This window comes from Microcaecilia unicolor, chromosome 3 (assembly GCF_901765095.1).
Source record: "Microcaecilia unicolor chromosome 3, aMicUni1.1, whole genome shotgun sequence".
Classification (NCBI taxonomy): Eukaryota; Metazoa; Chordata; class Amphibia; order Gymnophiona; family Siphonopidae; genus Microcaecilia; species Microcaecilia unicolor.
Genome location: NC_044033.1, coordinates 483,416,956 through 483,433,778, shown reverse-complemented (window position 1 = coordinate 483,433,778; position 16,823 = coordinate 483,416,956). Strand labels below are relative to the sequence as shown.

General features: G+C 40.8%; 1 protein-coding gene across 5 annotated transcripts in view; it reads right to left on the bottom strand.

Moving 5' to 3' along the window:
- MYO6 (myosin VI) overlaps nucleotides 1–16,823 on the bottom strand; it is a 407,005-nt gene that overhangs the window by 298,927 nt on the left and 91,255 nt on the right. For all 5 annotated transcript variants that reach the window (XM_030199055.1, XM_030199058.1, XM_030199059.1 and 2 more), the window contains exon 2: nucleotides 1,046–1,189. In XM_030199055.1, coding sequence (XP_030054915.1) covers nucleotides 1,046–1,162 — 117 coding nt within the window. In that variant the 5' untranslated portion in view covers nucleotides 1,163–1,189. The remainder of the gene's footprint in view (nucleotides 1–1,045; nucleotides 1,190–16,823) is intronic.

The window sequence follows — 16,823 nt, the reverse complement described above, 5'->3', positions numbered from 1 at the left end:
AATTTCTCCCTTTATTGGTAAAACTAATAATTAATAGGCACTAAAGTGTACTTATTCTTAGCGTAGTTTTGCACATTGGACCCTAAATAGCCGTACAGCTCCTTCTAACTAACAAATGCTGACATCCTGTTGTGAAGAGCATCTTTCCATGTAGCTTTTCAACAAGGTTTGACTATTTCAGAAATATTGATCAAACTTCTGTTATTCAGACAGCCTGGATACATGTGTATTTTAATTCTGAAGTTGTTCTTAGGTTGTTTGTATTATTCTGGATTCTGTACTTATTATACTGTTGCACATGGTATAATTTATTGCGATCCACTGTGAACTCTTATTAGAGGTTAAGTAGAATAGAAATGCTAGAATTAAACTACCCAGAGAATATTTGCCTATTTTAATAGGGTCACTATGTTTATATTTGTCAGTTTGATATTTTGCCCAATTAAAGAAAAAAAGAACCACCAAAGCAACTCTAGGACTCCATATTAACATAAAAGAAGAAAAGGGGAGTTTAGGCATTGCCCTCTATTCCTGGGCTAACCATAACAGCAATGGTACCGAGGCCAAGAGACAAGCACCAGGGCTCATTCTGAAACACTACACCATGAACACTAAGGGAGAATGTTATCAATGTTGGTTGTGAATGCTGACCCCCCCCCCCCCCCCAGCCCCTCATAAAATTTTAAAATAAATTGTTATGGCTAGCGCACATGCATTTTTTTTTTTCAAAAAGTTGACAAAAGAATTCAACCTGAGCAATTTTCCCTATGCCTCCCCAAATTATATTTCATTCAGTCTCTGATTCAGAGGAACAATACATTTTCCCAAGTGAATAGCACTCTGGCACATAGAGATCCTATACAAACAGATTAAACCTTTGATAGTTATAGTTATTTTCTAACTGTGATGTCCTGCTCCATGTATAATGTCAGCAAGCATAATTTATGAAAGCAAAGAGCACATCTTCTGCATTAAGTAGTTAAAATGATGCCACGTTATTTAACTCATGCACAGTATTATTATTGTGAGACATAATGTGACTCACCTTGCCTTTCTGATTCAGAGGTTCAATAGTCAATGCGTCGGGACCAATGTCCACGATAATGCCCAACTGAAACCCATCAGTTGGGTGTGGCGCCCAAACCGGCTTCCCTTCATTCATTTTATTATGGTACTATCCACAGCTTCACTACAAAAAAAAAAAAAAAAAAAAGTTTGTAAATACATCAGAGCTCTAGCAATGTTACAGAACAAACTGAATCGCATAACCTACCAGATACATAGCCTTGTACCATCTTCTGGCTGAATTACTATACAGAGTAATTAGGTGCACATGATCTCATAGAGCTTGCTTATCGAACATGATGGCCAGTAATCTAGGGGGCCCTTTTATTAAGCTGTGGTAAAAGGGGCCCTGCACTAGTGGCAGCGGCTGTTCTTGCCACGCACTGAAGCCCTTTTTACCGCAGCAGGAAAAAAGCCTGAAAAAAAATGTCTATGCAGTAAGTTTGCACTTACCATACGCCCATTTGGGGGGGGGGGGAGCAGGACGACTTACCGTCATCCACTGAGGTGGCAGTAAGGGCTCCCACGCTAACCTGGTGGTAACTGGGCAGCACATGATGCTGCCTAATTACCGCCAAACCCCCTGCAGTAATATTTTTTGGAATTTCTGGTAGCACCAAAAATGCTATGTGCTGGGGGGGGGGGGGGGAACTACTGCCAGAGGCCGCGGTAGGTCTGTGGTAGTCCCAATTTACCATGCTGCAACCCTTTAGTAAAAGGACCCTTGAATGAGACATTTTTCATGTTAATAAATTTCCATACAACTTTGGACTGTATTCAAGCCATCCTTGAAAATATCTAAATCAAAACAGAAACAACAGTTTGGGGAGAAGGGGGCTACATCAAAGATCAGATCTGTTTGTTTCACACACAATGACGATTTTAGCACAAGTAGGTCAATGAACACCACTGCTACTAGATAACAGTAATGCTGGGGTCCAGACATTATATCATGTATTATTTTATAAGCAATTGCTAAAGTTGGCTTTAACTCACTTAAGGGCCCTCTTACCAAGCTGCGTTAGGTGCTAACACATGCCTAATGCAGCTTAAAATGGCATACTGCAGAACATGTTCAAGCACCCTGCAGTAACTGCCAAACATGCATGTGCTAACCAACCGCTAAAATTGTTTTGAGGGAGTGTATTAGGGGGGCAGAGTGCATCTACATTAGCACATGTAAACTGGTTAGTGCAGGAGTACCACATGAGCCTTTACCGCCTCCAAAATGGGTGGCAATACGTGCTCACATACTAATTTTTTTAAATGGCCACACGCCAATGGCAACATTCGCACATGGCCATTAATACAAAAATTAGAAAATCAGCCACTTTACAGCTGTAGCAAAAATGACATTAGTGAACGGGAAGAGACCCATGTAAGGGCACAAAAATGCTACTTTACATGGGTCCTTAGTAAAAGGACACCTTAGTCCGCCAATCCAAAATGTACTATCTATAAATATATAGCACATATTCTTTTCTTTAGATGGTGACCATTTTTTCTCTCTTGAGTGTATATATGTATGTATGTATGATTCTAATTTTTAAGTTTCGTCAAGAAATGTCTATTCACAAATGAGCCGACATGGGCTGTGTTTTGGTGGATGCCTGCGTAAGGGGTCATTAAAAAAAAATGTGAAAATGCACACAGTCCTAGTTCTTATTTCTTCAAGACACAAACAGCAATCACATACTAGCCAACACGCAGTTGTGAAGAAATTCTTCAACTTTTTTGAACCTGAAGAATTTATTCACAACTACGTTTTGACTACCATGTGATTGCTATTTGTGTCCTGAAGAAATAAGAAAAAGGACTGTGTGTGTTTTCACTCTTTTTTTTTAATGACCCCCCGAAGCAGGCATCCGCCAAAACACAGTCCATGTCAGGTCATTTGCCAACAAACATTTCTTGACGCAACCCAATTTAGAAGGCCCACTGTGCTTTTTGTATTTCTCTTTGCTGTTTGTACTTTGGATTCCCTTCATTTGTCCAGTTTAATTTTTAAGTTTGCTTTCAGGGCTCATTTAGGGAAGGTGTGTTCTGATTTGATTTTCGAAGCTTGCCTATGTCTTCTCAGACTTTGCTACCTTTTATTGGGTTAACATATGATGAGTTTTCTACATCAGCTTTTGGAAGCACACAGGTTCTTTCTTTAGATAGTGACCCTTTTGGATGCAGATGCAAGTGAGTCTTTCTCCCTCCCTCCCCTTCTTGGATGCATAAGCAACCTTCTGAAGTCAAATCAGAGCATACCTTCCCTAAATGAGCCCTGAAGGCAAATTTAAAAAACAGAAAATCACTTAAAACAGTTAAGGCTAACCTCAACAGTCCAGTTCCAGTACTGTATCGTCCTGTAGGAAACGTGGACTCAGTTCCAAAACCTAACCTTTGCTCTTCAGGCTGGGCAGTGCTGGGACAGAGCATTGGCAGAACGCAGCTCAAGAGACAGGGAATCCAAACAACACGTGTGTGAGACCCAGGGTGAATGAGAAAGAATCATAGGATTCAAAAGAATCATAAGTCTACAGACCCCTACCAAGAGCTGCTCCAGCTATGTGCAAGTTAAAAAGAGAAGGGGTGAATAAAAATGGTCAAAATAAAGCTGGACAGCTGCAAATAAAAGCTCATGGTAGCAAAAACCAAGTTGTTCCCAAGTATGGATTTGAGCTGGCATTTCAGGACACAAACACAAATAAAATACAAACAACTTAAAATTAACTTACTAATTTATTTTTAACTGTAGGTTTAGACATCTACATTTATTATTTCAATTAAAACTTTTCACAAAGTTATAGGCAGTGTTGACAAAAAGAATCATAAGCTCTTAAAACTGACTTGATGCCGCCCAGAGACACCCATAGAGAGATGTAGTGACATTTATGTCTTGTAGATAAAAATGAACAAGGCTGAGGGTACCCATTTCTCTTCACTCTTTTCAGGCCACAATGAAAGTCACTAAGGCAGTGGTTCCCAAACCTGGTTCTGGAGGCACCCCAACCAGTCAGGTTTTCTAGATATCTGCAATGAATATTCATGAGAGACATTTGAATGCACATCTAGAAAACCTGACTGGTTGGGGTGCCTCCAGGACCAGGTTTGGGAACCCCTACACTAAGGGATGCCATGCAAGTTTCTCCACTCAGGCCAAGACTGAACGTATACTTCCCCTTATCTACATTTCTCTTTCTCAGGGGTTCTCAACCCAGTCCTCAAGCATACCTAACCAGTCATGTTTTAAGTATACCATAATAAATAAGCATGAGATACATTTACATGCAATGGAGGTAGGACACGCAAATTTATCTCATGCATATTCAAATTCTGGGTATCCTGAAAACCTGATTGGCTAGGTGTGTCCCAACGACTGGGTTGAGAAACACCACCATCTTCACTGTATCCTCAACTCAAAACCTGAAGGAGAGAAATGACCTAGTGGTTAGAGCAATGGGTTGAGAACCAGAGAGGCCAGGGTTCAACCTTGCTTCTGCCACCAACAATCCTTGTGACACTGGGCAATTCACTATCTCCTATTGCCTCAGGTACCCATCTAGACCATCAGCTCTTTGGAATAGTGGAATAGAGGTCAGCAGCACCATTTTGATTACTAAATATGCCAACAAGAATCTCTGTGATAGCAGAATACCTGTTCTCAGTAATACACTTAAAACAGATAGACACTCAGGGTACAGAATAAGTGATCAAAAATTAAAAACAGAAATACATAAACAAAAAACTCTGCATATAGAACAAAACCATCAGTGGGGAAGGAGAGAGGTGAGTTATGCTAGATATGTGGGGGTGGGAGACATTGCCGCTAGCTGGGAGCAGGAAGTTGACTGCTGCAGAGAAAACCAGCGAGATAGGCATTTGGCACCCTGAGCCAATGCTCACCTTGTCCATGCCTTGAGCCAGCCCTGCAGAAAAGCAAAGATGCTAAATGTAATGGCTTATAAAGTTCAACCCATAATACATAAATTATCCTCTGCTAATTGCAGACTTGATCCATGCCTAGCTTCTCAGATGAAGTTTATCTTATAGGATGTAATGTTGGCTAACCCACTTAGTAAATACAGCCTTAAACCAGGGGACTTTCCCAATATTTTATTACACTAGCCAATATAGGGAAGACAAGTAGTTGTGTTTCATCTCCACCCACTGATCTGGCAAAAGACAAAGTGGATAAAAGGAAATAAGGGGGAGAAATGAGAGAGAAAGAGAAAATGGATGGAAAATTTGTATTTGAAAAACTCGCGTATGGGACTGAAACACAAGAGTACACATAAAAATTACTGACCCATAAAATTTGGACTTGTACAGAAAAATCTTTACAAAACAAAGTAATCTTCATGATTGAATCTCAAAGAACATGCATCTTGGATGTTTTGCTTTCTAGGTAAGACTCAAATTTGATTTATGAGAACTTGAATCTTCAACCACATTTTATATAAAGTAAAATATACCAGATTATCCTAGTCATGTGCTGTTGGCAATCAATATAAATCCTTTGGAACAAGATTTAGATAGATTCTCTCTCTGCTGGCAAATATTCACTTTTCAAATTCTACAAGCCTGATTGTAGAAAGATTTCATCTATGTTTCTATAGAATATAATTCATAGTACAGTTTTGTTGATGTTCTAGTTAGTGAAACTGCATGTGTTTATTTTTGGATACGAAAAGCACTTGCCTTTCATAATCCTACAATTTACTTATGAAAGTCAGGCGAAATGAATGGTTCTATAAAACCAACTACATATAAGAAAGCTATCTGGAAAGATGTTCAGTGCCAAAACCATGCGACATATGTATATGCAACCACATCAAAGCACACATGAATACATATAATTCCTTCCTACTCAAATCTATTAGAAAAAATAAAGCTTGTGAGGAACTCGGTATGCCTTAGTGTGTAATTAAATCCCATATATTATAAACTGAAACACTTTCTTCTTATACCACCACCCTTTTCTTCCCAACATTTCTAATTAACACTTGCATGCACAGGACTATTTATAATCTAATGGTAAACTAACATTCAAAACTGTTCTTAAATCTTTTGCAAATCCACTTCAAATCTATTTATCTACACCCACTACAAATATTCTTCAGTTTTGTCACTAGTCTGGACAGCTCCAACTAGAATTAAAAGAGGCACTTCACGGGGAATGCAGTGTCAGCAATTGGACTGCTTTTTTTAAGTTATCATTAAACATACCACGAAGCTTGGCCAGTTATACTCACAGCCCTAAAGGCCAGTCTCCTATGTCCCTCTTGCACAAGAAGGAAAATCAAGACAACAGAATGTGAAGTGATCCAAGGCACAAGCAAGATCAACCAAGATGGACAGCCAGATGAGCTGTAGAAAGCATTTGACTTTTGAGAAAAAAAATAATAATTCTGTTAGATTGTATAATTTACTGTGGAGCTCGTAAATAAGCTTAAGAATTTACAAATCAGGTGTAAACTGCTGAATTTGTTGGAAAGAATCTTTCAACTTGAAGTGCTGCTTGAAATTTAAACCATTTGTTTGGATTTTGATTTATATGGATTTAGCTTATACCTTTTTAGAAGTAGCTCCAGGAGAGCTATATTCAGGTACACTGGGAATTTCCCTACCCCCAGAGAGTTTACAAACTAAGCTAGTACTTGAGGAAATAGAGGGTTAAGACAGGGCCAGTGAGAGACACAGCCAGGCCCAGGGCAGGACTGGATTGCTGCATGCGTGTGCCCCCCCCCCCCCCAACCTGGGCTCCCGCGCCCCTGCTCCTTCACACTTGGGCCACCATCCCCACACCTTTCTGTCTGCTCACTTGCTCTGTTCTTTCCTGTGCTACTCCTGTCCATGTCAGGAGTCAGGACACAGATGATTGCATTAACACGATATCGCGTTAACGCAATCATCCAGGTCCTGGGAAGCTCATAAGAGCAGGAGAGGACAGACCCGGGAGCAGATAGAGAGCAGTCGGCACCGGGACTGAGCCCACCTGGAGGCTGAGGCTGGGGAATTTTGCCCCCCCCCCCCCCCCCCCTTCTCAGCGGCCCTGGATTAAATGACTCGTTCAAGATCACAAGGAACAGCAGTGGAATACAAACCTAGCTTGGCTGGTTGTCAGCTTAGATTTCTAACAACTTAGGCTACTCCTCCACAGAATCCACCACAATCAGAATAGACAAAAACAGAAACGACAACAAAACCTGGCATAAGAACAGTCATACTGGGTCAGACCAATGTCTATCTAGCCCAGTATACTGTTTCCAACAGTGGCCAATGCAGGTCACAAGTACCTGGCAGATACCCAAGTGAGAGAAATCATCAATATATGCAAATCTGTCACCAGTTACAGGGAAGTATCTCAGATTTATACTACAGAAATAATCCTTCAAGTACTATGATAAAGGGAATTGAACTCCTCTCATATGAGGAAAGCTAAAAAGGTTAAGACTCTTCAGCTTGGGAAAGAGACAGTTGAGGGGAGATTTGGTTGATATCTACAAAATCCTAAGTAGTGAAGAACGGGTGAAAGTGAATTGATTTTTTTACTCTTCCAAAAAGTACATGTCTAGCAGAGATTCTAGAAATTCTAATTGAGATGACTGGCTGAGGTAGGATTTGAGACAATTTATAACAAACCAATATTCCAATACCCAGATGGCTGTGGTTAGACCCTATGGTTTCGTCTTAAGATGAGCTCTTGGTCAAGACAGAGAAATACATGTACCCCTATTTGCACATGAGCATCGCTACCATTCAGACAGTTCGTGAACATGTGTATCGCTGATGCTAGACCAGAGGGTAGAACACAATACTTGAGGGATTATTTCCCTATAATAAATCTGAGATACTTCCCTGTAACTTACTAGTGACAGATTTGCATATAATGGAGGTAGTATAAATGATGATCTCTCTAATGCATATTCATTAGGGGGGGAGAGGAAAGCTATCAACACTGGAGCCTCTCAGAACTACCAAAGAGAGAAATCCAGGCACCATCTAGGTCTAGGTGATAGTTCTGGCTTATGGCACTTGAATTTTGCATGTCAGCTTTCCACTAATAAACTGTTAGGATATTTCAAAACACAAGCAGTACATTCTTACAAATAAGAATTCACTAGACTATGGTATGCAAATTAGCACCGAAAACATTTTTGTTATGTACAAACTCAGATTTTGAAGTGCTGCAGCGCAGTCAACACAGGCAATATTTCCTTTAAATATTTTGAACTTTTACCCAGAGAGCATGGGAGTCTGTTTCCTGTAGGCTTTACAGTTATACAAGGACGCAAATGTTTTGCCTAGTAAGAATGAAGTAAATATTTATAGGAAGACAAAATAAAACTTCACACAGTAACACATATTATATTCCATCATAGAAACATGAATTTAAAGAACAAAGGCAGGAATTTCTCAAAGAACATCTACACATGAGCACAACACTGTTCAAAATGTACAACAAGCCCTTTCTGCAGCCCCACAAAGACAGCTGTGCATGCTTTTTTCAGCAGGACAGCCAACCTCTACCTCCAGGCCTATTTACAATAGGTCAAAACAATTACTACAGCTTTTTTTTTTTTTTTCATTTAAACTGAACACATGACTCAAAAACTACCCTAGCCACTCCCTTGATTTAATTATACCAAAATACCTCAGAACTGAAAGTCAGCAAATTCTTGGTTTTAACAAGCAACCACAGAGTTAGACAAAATGGGTATTAAAAGTGATAGACCCATAAGCATTCTTAAACTTTCATAAGGTTAGAACTTCTACGATTTCTTCTCTTATGTTGTTTACTGTTTTGTACTAATACAGAATGGATGCCAACAGAACAGCTAATCTATATGCTGAAGATTCTACTCAACCATAATTTGATTTAATAAAGGGGCAATAACTCACCACTTTCAGTATTAAAAAAAAAAACTGTACAAAGCAGGGCACACAATAAACCACCCCTCATCCCAACTAATCCTTCTCACCCTAAAAACCCCCAAGACAACATAAAAAGCTAACATTTAAAATATTCCACAAACAACCAAGGGGCCCTTTTACGTAGCTGTATTAGGTGCTGGAATACCAAATGAACCCTCAGCTGTCTCTTCAGCTTGGAGAAGAGACAGCTGAGGGGAGACATGATAGTAACATAGTAGATGACGTCAGAAAAAGACCTGCACGGTCCATCCAGTCTGCCCATGACAAACTCATATGTGTATACCTTACCTTGAATTTGTACCTGTCCTTTTCAGGGCACAGACCATATAAGTCTGCCCAGCAGTATTTCCCGCCTCCCAACCACCAGTCCCGCCTCCCATCACCGGCTCTGTTACAGACCGTATAAGTCTGCCCTCCCCTATCCTCGCCTCCCAACCACCACCCCCTCTTCCCCCCAACTGCTCCGCCACCCAATTTCAGCTAAGCTTCTGAGGATCCATTCCTTCTGCACAGGATTCCTCTATGCACATCCCACGCATGTTTGAACTCCGTTTCCATTTTCATCTCCACCACCTCCCGCGGGAGGGCATTCCAAGCGTCCACCACCCTCTCTGTGAAAAAATACTTCCTGACATCTTTCCTGAGTCTGCCCCCCTTCAATCTCATTTCATGTCCTCTCGTTCTACCGCCTTCCCATCTCCGGAAAAGATTCGTTTGCGGATTAATACCTTTCAAATATTTGAACGTCTGTATCATATCACCCCTGTTCCTCCTTTCCTCCAGGGTGTACATGTTCAGGTCAGCAAGCCTCTCTTCATACGTCTTGGAACGTAATCCCATACCATCCTCGTAGCTCTTCTTTGCACCGCTTCCATTTTTTAACATCCTTCGCAAGATACGGCCTCCAAAACTGAACACAATACTCCAGGTGGGGCCTCACCAACGTCTTATACAGGGGCATTAAAACCTCCTTTCTTCTGCTGGTAACTCCTCTCTCTATACAGCCTAGCAATCTTCTAGCTACTGCCACCGACTTGTCGCACTGTTTCGTCGCCTTCAGGTCCTCAGATACTATCACCCCAAGATCCCTCTCCCCGTCCGTGCCTATCAGACTCTCCCCGCCTAACACATACGTCTCCCTTGGATTTCTACTCCCTAAGTGCATCACTTTGCATTTCTTCGCATTGAATTTTAATTGCCAAACGTTAGACCATTCTTCTAGCTTCTTCAGATCTTTTTTCATGTTTTCCACACCCTCCGGGGTGTCCACTCTGTTGGAAATCTTGGTGTCATCCGCAAAAAGGCAAACTTTACCTTGTAACCCTTCGGCAATGTCACTCACAAATATATTGAACAGAATCGGCCCCAGCACCGATCCCTGAGGCACTCCACTACTCACCTTTCCTTCCTCCGAGCGAACTCCATTCACCACCACCCTCTGGCATCTGTCCGTCAACCAGTTCCTAATCCAGTTCACCACTTCGGGTCCTATTTTCAGGCCATCTAGTTTATTTAAGAGCCTCCTGTGGGGAACCGTGTCGAACGCCTTGCTGATAGAGATATATAAAATAATAAATGGAGTGGAACAGGTGGATGTGAAGCGTCTGTTCACGCTTTCCAAAAATACTAGGACTAGGGGGTATGCGATGAAACTACAGTGTAGTAAATTTAAAAGAGAAGTGTGGTAGCCGTGTTAGTCCACTCTTAAGGTTATCAATAGAAATCAAACAAAATAAAACATGGAAAAGAAAATAAGATGATACCTTTTTTATTGGACATAACTTAATACATTTCTTGATTAGCTTTTGAAGGTTGCCCTTCTTCGTCAGATCGGAAATAAGCAAATGTGCTAGCTGACAGTGTATAAAAGTGAAAACATTCAAGCATTACTATGACAGTCTGACAGGGTGGGAGGATGGGGGTATTTCTCTGTTGATCACCCCACCCCCCTCACCTATCCACACCCATCCTGTTAGAATATCAATGATATGCTTTGATGTCCCCATGCATACCTCCTACCCACCCCCATCCTCCCACCCTGTCAGACTGTCATAGTAATGCTTGAATGTTTTCACACTTATATACACTGTCAGCTAGCACATTTGCTTATTTCCGATCTGACGAAGAAGGGCAACCTTCGAAAGCTAATCAAGAAATGTATTAAGTTATGTCCAATAAAAAAGGTATCATCTTATTTTCTTTTCCATGTTTTATTTTGTTTGATATCTATTGGTAAATTTAAAACAAATCAGAGAAAAGTCTTCTTCACCCAACACATAATTAAACTCGAATTCGTTGCTGGAGAACGTGGTGAAGGCGGTTAGCTTAGCAGAGTTTAAAAAGGGGTTAGATGGTTTCCTAAAGAACAAGTCCATAAACCACTACTAAACGAACTTGGGAAAAATCCACAATTCCAGGAATAACATGTATAGAATGTTTGTACGTTTGGGAAGCTCACCAGGTGCCCTTGGCCTGGATTGGCCATTGTCGTGGACAGGTTGCTGGGCTCGATGGACCCTTGGTCTTTTCCCAGTGTGGCATTACTTATGTATTTATATCACCTCAAAAACGGGTGGTGGTACTTACACGGTAATTATTTTTTCAATGGCAACATTAGCACATGACCATTAATACAAAAAAATATAAAATTCTACAAGCTACAGTATAAACAGCTTTAGAGTGCGGGTAAAACCCACAAAAGGGCGTTCTAAGGCTACTTTTTACCGCAGCTTAGTAAAAGGACCCCTAAGTTTTAAAACTATTTTCGGAGACCCAAATAGCTCTAAGAAAGTTTCAAGTCCACTGGGATTTTATTTTAAAGCTCTGAAACTGCCACTTACATTCTATGCAATCTGACCATTTCTGCCAATAATTGCAACTCTCTCTGTGGTTCATTGGTCAACGAGCGCGTCTCCAAGTAAAGAGGACCTAACCCCTCTAAAAACTAGAACAGAGAGCTTTAAACAAAATCCATATTTCCAAGGTAAACAATGAAAGGCATAAAGTAAAAGAGTTACCCTATCCTAGAATTTTTTTTTTAATAAGTCACAATTGATTCAGCAAAATCCTGAAGTCCTTTCCAATTTTTTCCATGCATGCTTTGGCAACTCTAGATAAATGGTAGAATTACTCTAAGTTATCTGTAAATTATAAAGTCATTGGTGGAGAACACCTAAAAACCAACACAATGAGTTGCATGGGTGGGGCGGGGTGAGTGACAGTTGCATCCTTCTCTTACACCTCCAACCAGAATGACCTGTTCCTTGCTTTTTCCTGTTTGTTCTTTATTTAGAAGCCAGAATCTCTCCTTGGTATTTTAACACCTACCAGTTTATTATTTGAACTTATGATGAGATACGATATGGTGTTGGTTTTGATCCCTGAAACAGGTATATGCCAAAACATGGCCACCTTAGGCATTTAGTTATTTAAAATGCCTTACAGTCTCATTCGAAATAGAAACCAGAAATCGAAACCGATACATCCAAATCAGGATGTGTACAATTCTGGCATTAATTTAGGAAAGGATCTATCAACATAAAGCCTCTTCTAAAATACATACAGGAGTGCACATATAGTAGAATCAGTCTTTTTACAAAGATACATGTTGAAACCTGAATAGAGGAGAAAACACAGCAATTTACACATAATTTAAATGTGTCAGCATTTTTAATTTTATTTTATTATTCAGAGTAAGGCATTTGATAGAACACCTTTCTGTGGATAGCCAAAGCAGTTTTACATATTTTACACAGATACTTTCTCTGTCACTAGTGAGCTCACAATCTGTTTTTATACCTAGAGGCAATGGAGAATCATAAGCAGCTGCAGTGGGAATCAAACCTGGTTTCCCCGTTTCTCAGCCCACTGCACTAACCATTAGTCTACTGCTCCACTCTATTCTATTCAGGTATAAAAGGTATTTTCCTGTCCCCAGAGGGCTTACAATCTAGGAGGTCCTTTTACCAAACAGCGGTAAAAGGCGGCATAGAAGCACGGGATTGACGCACACTGAGGCCACCTTTTACTGTCGTGGGTAAACATGTAGTTTTCTTTAAAGGGCCAGTAAACACATTGGCGTGCAGCCATTTACTGGGGGAGCCCTTACTGCCTCCTATTTAGGAGGCAGTGAGGGCTCTGACACTGCCCGATTACTGTCAGGCACTTGAAAATTTTAACACACTTCCTAGCGCTGGAAACAGTGCACACCAGAAGCAGAAACTACCAACGTGTTCCTAAGCAAGCCCGGCGGTAGGGTTGATTTCTTGTGCGCAAACCCAGCGGTAGCCCTACCACCAGGTAGTAAAAGGACCCCCCCAAGTTTGTACCTGAAACAAAAGAGGATTAAGGAGCCCTTTTACTGGAGTTTAGCGCAGGTATAAAATGGGCTTCTTAGCATTTAGCATGTGCAAAGCTTTAGTAAAAGGGCCCCTAAGTGACTTGCCCATGATCACAAGGAGTTGCAGTGGAATTTGAACTGGACTCCCCTGCTGTCAGCCCACTGTTCTAACTATTAGGCTACTCCTCTACTTACACATGTATGACTGCTATTTTGTAGCCTACACTTATACATGCCACTAATTAAACAGATACTTCAATCCTTATTTCTTTTCAAACTGGAGGGATGTGGTAGCCGTGTTAGTCCACTCTTAAGGTTATCAATAGAAATCAAACAAAATTAAACTTGGAAAAGAAAATAAGATGATACCTTTTTTATTGGACATAACTTAATACATTTCTTGATTAGCTTTCGAAGGTTGCCCTTCTTCGTCAGATCGGAAATAAGCAAATGTGCTAGCTGACAGTGTATATAAGTGAAAACATTCAAGCATTACTATGACAGTCTGACAGGGTGGGAGGATGGGGGTGGATAGGAGGTATGCATGGGGACATCAAAGCATATCATTGATATTCTAACAGGATGGGTGTGGATAGGTGAGGGTGGGGTGATCAACAGAGAAATACAGCTTTTATGGTTTATAATGGGCTAGGAACCCCAGATCCTTGTTAAGTCCTTTCTGTTGGGTGTTAAAATATTCAATAATTCTGACTTCAAAGTTCTTGTATGGTTTTAAAGTTACCTTTCAGGATTCTCACTGTGAAGTCACTGGTACAGTGTCCTGGTCCTGTAAAATGCTGACCAACAGGGGTGGGAGCCCTACTGGCACCAGTATTGTTCATGTGATGTCTATGTAAATGATATGCTTTGATGTCCCCATGCATACCTCCTACCCACCCCCATCCTCCCACCCTGTCAGACTGTCATAGTAATGCTTGAATGTTTTGCACTTATATACACTGTCAGCTAGCACATTTGCTTATTTCCGATCTGACGAAGAAGGGCAACCTTCGAAAGCTAATCAAGTAATGTATTAAGTTATGTCCAATAAAAAAGGTATCATCTTATTTTCTTTTCCATGTTTTATTTTGTTTGATTTCTATTGACAAACTGGAGGGAGAAATAAGAACTTGGAAATATGGAAGAGCACTCCCTTCATCACTCCTGTTAAAGGTTGGACCAAACGAGCACTTTTTAAAAACCTACACATGCAAAGCAGCAGGTGTAAATTCCGACATTGAGATATGGGAAGATATACATGCATTCCTTTTCTGAAATGAAGAATACACATGTAGAGATTTTAGTTCTGCCGAAACCATGCCACCTTGCAATCTACATGTAGGGCTAGATTCTATATATGGCACCAAAAAAAAAATCTGTGCCAAGAAAGCGCTATTCTATAAGCCGCACTTAAAGTGTGCCTAACTTTAGGCGTGTCCATTTGCACCATATATATGCCTAAAATAGATGCATACCCCCCCGCTTATTGTATAACAATGCACACAGGGGGTCTTTTACTAAAGCTTAGCTCGAGTTAACTGCAGCCGGGCCCATAGGAATGAAATGGGCCCTGCAGATAACTTGAGCTAAGCTTTAGTAAAAGGCCCCCATAATGCTATGAATGCCCCCATTCTGTCCATGCCCATCCAATTTCCAAGCCCCCTTTTTCCAATCACACATAAAATTTAGGCGCAGATTTCCCACACCTAAATTTGTGCAAAAAATCCAATTAAATTTAATTAGTGCCAATTAAATTCTGCACACAAATTGACTGCGTGGCCTAATTTGTGCACACAATTTTTGGCAGCTTTCATAGAATTAGGGGGGTCAGTTAGTTTATTTATAGTCCGCTAATACCAGTAACATAATTTATAGCAGATTAAGACTAAAATACTAGATAAAAAATGATGAATCTAGAATGTACCAAAATGATCCAAAGTTGTCACAGATATTAATATCACAATCTTCAATATCCTTACAGAAACACATTTTCACTAAGGTACAACAATATATTACTTCCTTATCACATATTTGGAAAACAACAATGTCTTTAATCCCTTCGTAAAGATATCATAACTAGACATACGCCTTAGTTTAAATGGAAGGAAATTCTATAAGCTAACTGCTTGATATGCAAATAAGCAAAGCAAGTAATCAATTTCTTTTGAAATAATCCCCCGAGGGCTGGAGAAAGAACATGAAAGTGAATTTCTAATATTATAGTGCTGTCCTGATATTGATTGGCATACAAGAGGAATCATATATTGAGGAATCAGGCCAAATACAATCTTGAATAACAAGCATCCCAATTTAAACAGCACCCTAGCTTCTATAGGAAACCAGTGCAGCTTAACAAAATATGGTGTAATTTTATCTGATTTCTTGAGAAAAAAAAATCAGACGTACAGCCACATTTTAAATAGCTTGAATTTTTCTCAATAATCGTTTTGATAAACCCAGATATATAATATCAACATAATCTAATTTACCAAGAAGAATCAGTAAATGTCGTCTTCCAGTAAATATGTCCACATTTTATTTATTTTGTTTTTTATTTGTACCCCGCACATTCCCACTCATAGCAGGTTCAATGCGGCTTACATATTATATACAGGTACTTATTTGTACCTGGGGCAATGGAGAGTTAAGTGACTTGCCCAGAGTCACAAGGAGCTGCCTGTGCCTGCAGTGGGAATCGAATCCAGTTCCCCAGGACCAAAGTCCACCTATTTTGACACCCACCAGACAGGACCTAAAGATCTGGGTTTTCTAGCCCATTATAAACCATAAAATTGTACTGCTCTGTCACCTTCTTATCTGTATGCATGTCTCCCTGTCCCTCATCCACCCAGCTCCCCCTGTCTCTCACCTGACCCACCCCCTCATCCTATTAGACTGTCACTGAAATGCTTTGATGTTTCACTTATACTGTCATCTACCAACATTTGCTTATTTCCAATCTGACGAAGAAGGGCTACCTTCAAAAGCTAATCAAAAAATGTATAAAGTTATCCTAGATAATAATTTGCACCTCCAAAGTTCTACGTCTGGGTGCCTGAGTTCATAACACAATTCCAGCGGCAGCAGTGAAAGGCGAATTCCATGCTCCCTCCCTTCCTCCCCTCCGATTTCCATGCCCCCCTCTCCTCCGAGTTCCAGACCCCCGCGCCTCCATCCCTCTCTCTCTCCCCTCCGAGTGCAAGCCCGACCTGCGTTGCCCACCCTCTTCTCCCAGTCCTCCGCCTGCCCCTCGCCTTTCTTATTGCCGCCCAGAATTTAAAAGTTCTTACCTCGGGGTCCGGCGGCAGCAGTGAAAGGCGAGCAGGCACAGTGTTTCAGCCTCCCTTCCCTTCTGTCTCAGCTCTGCTTCTGGTCCCGCCCTCATTTCCTGTTTCCGGAAGGGCGGGACCAGAGGCAGAGCTGAGACAGAAGGGAAGGCAGGCTGAAGCGCCGTGCCTGCTCGCCTTTCACTGCTGCCACCGGACCCCAAGAG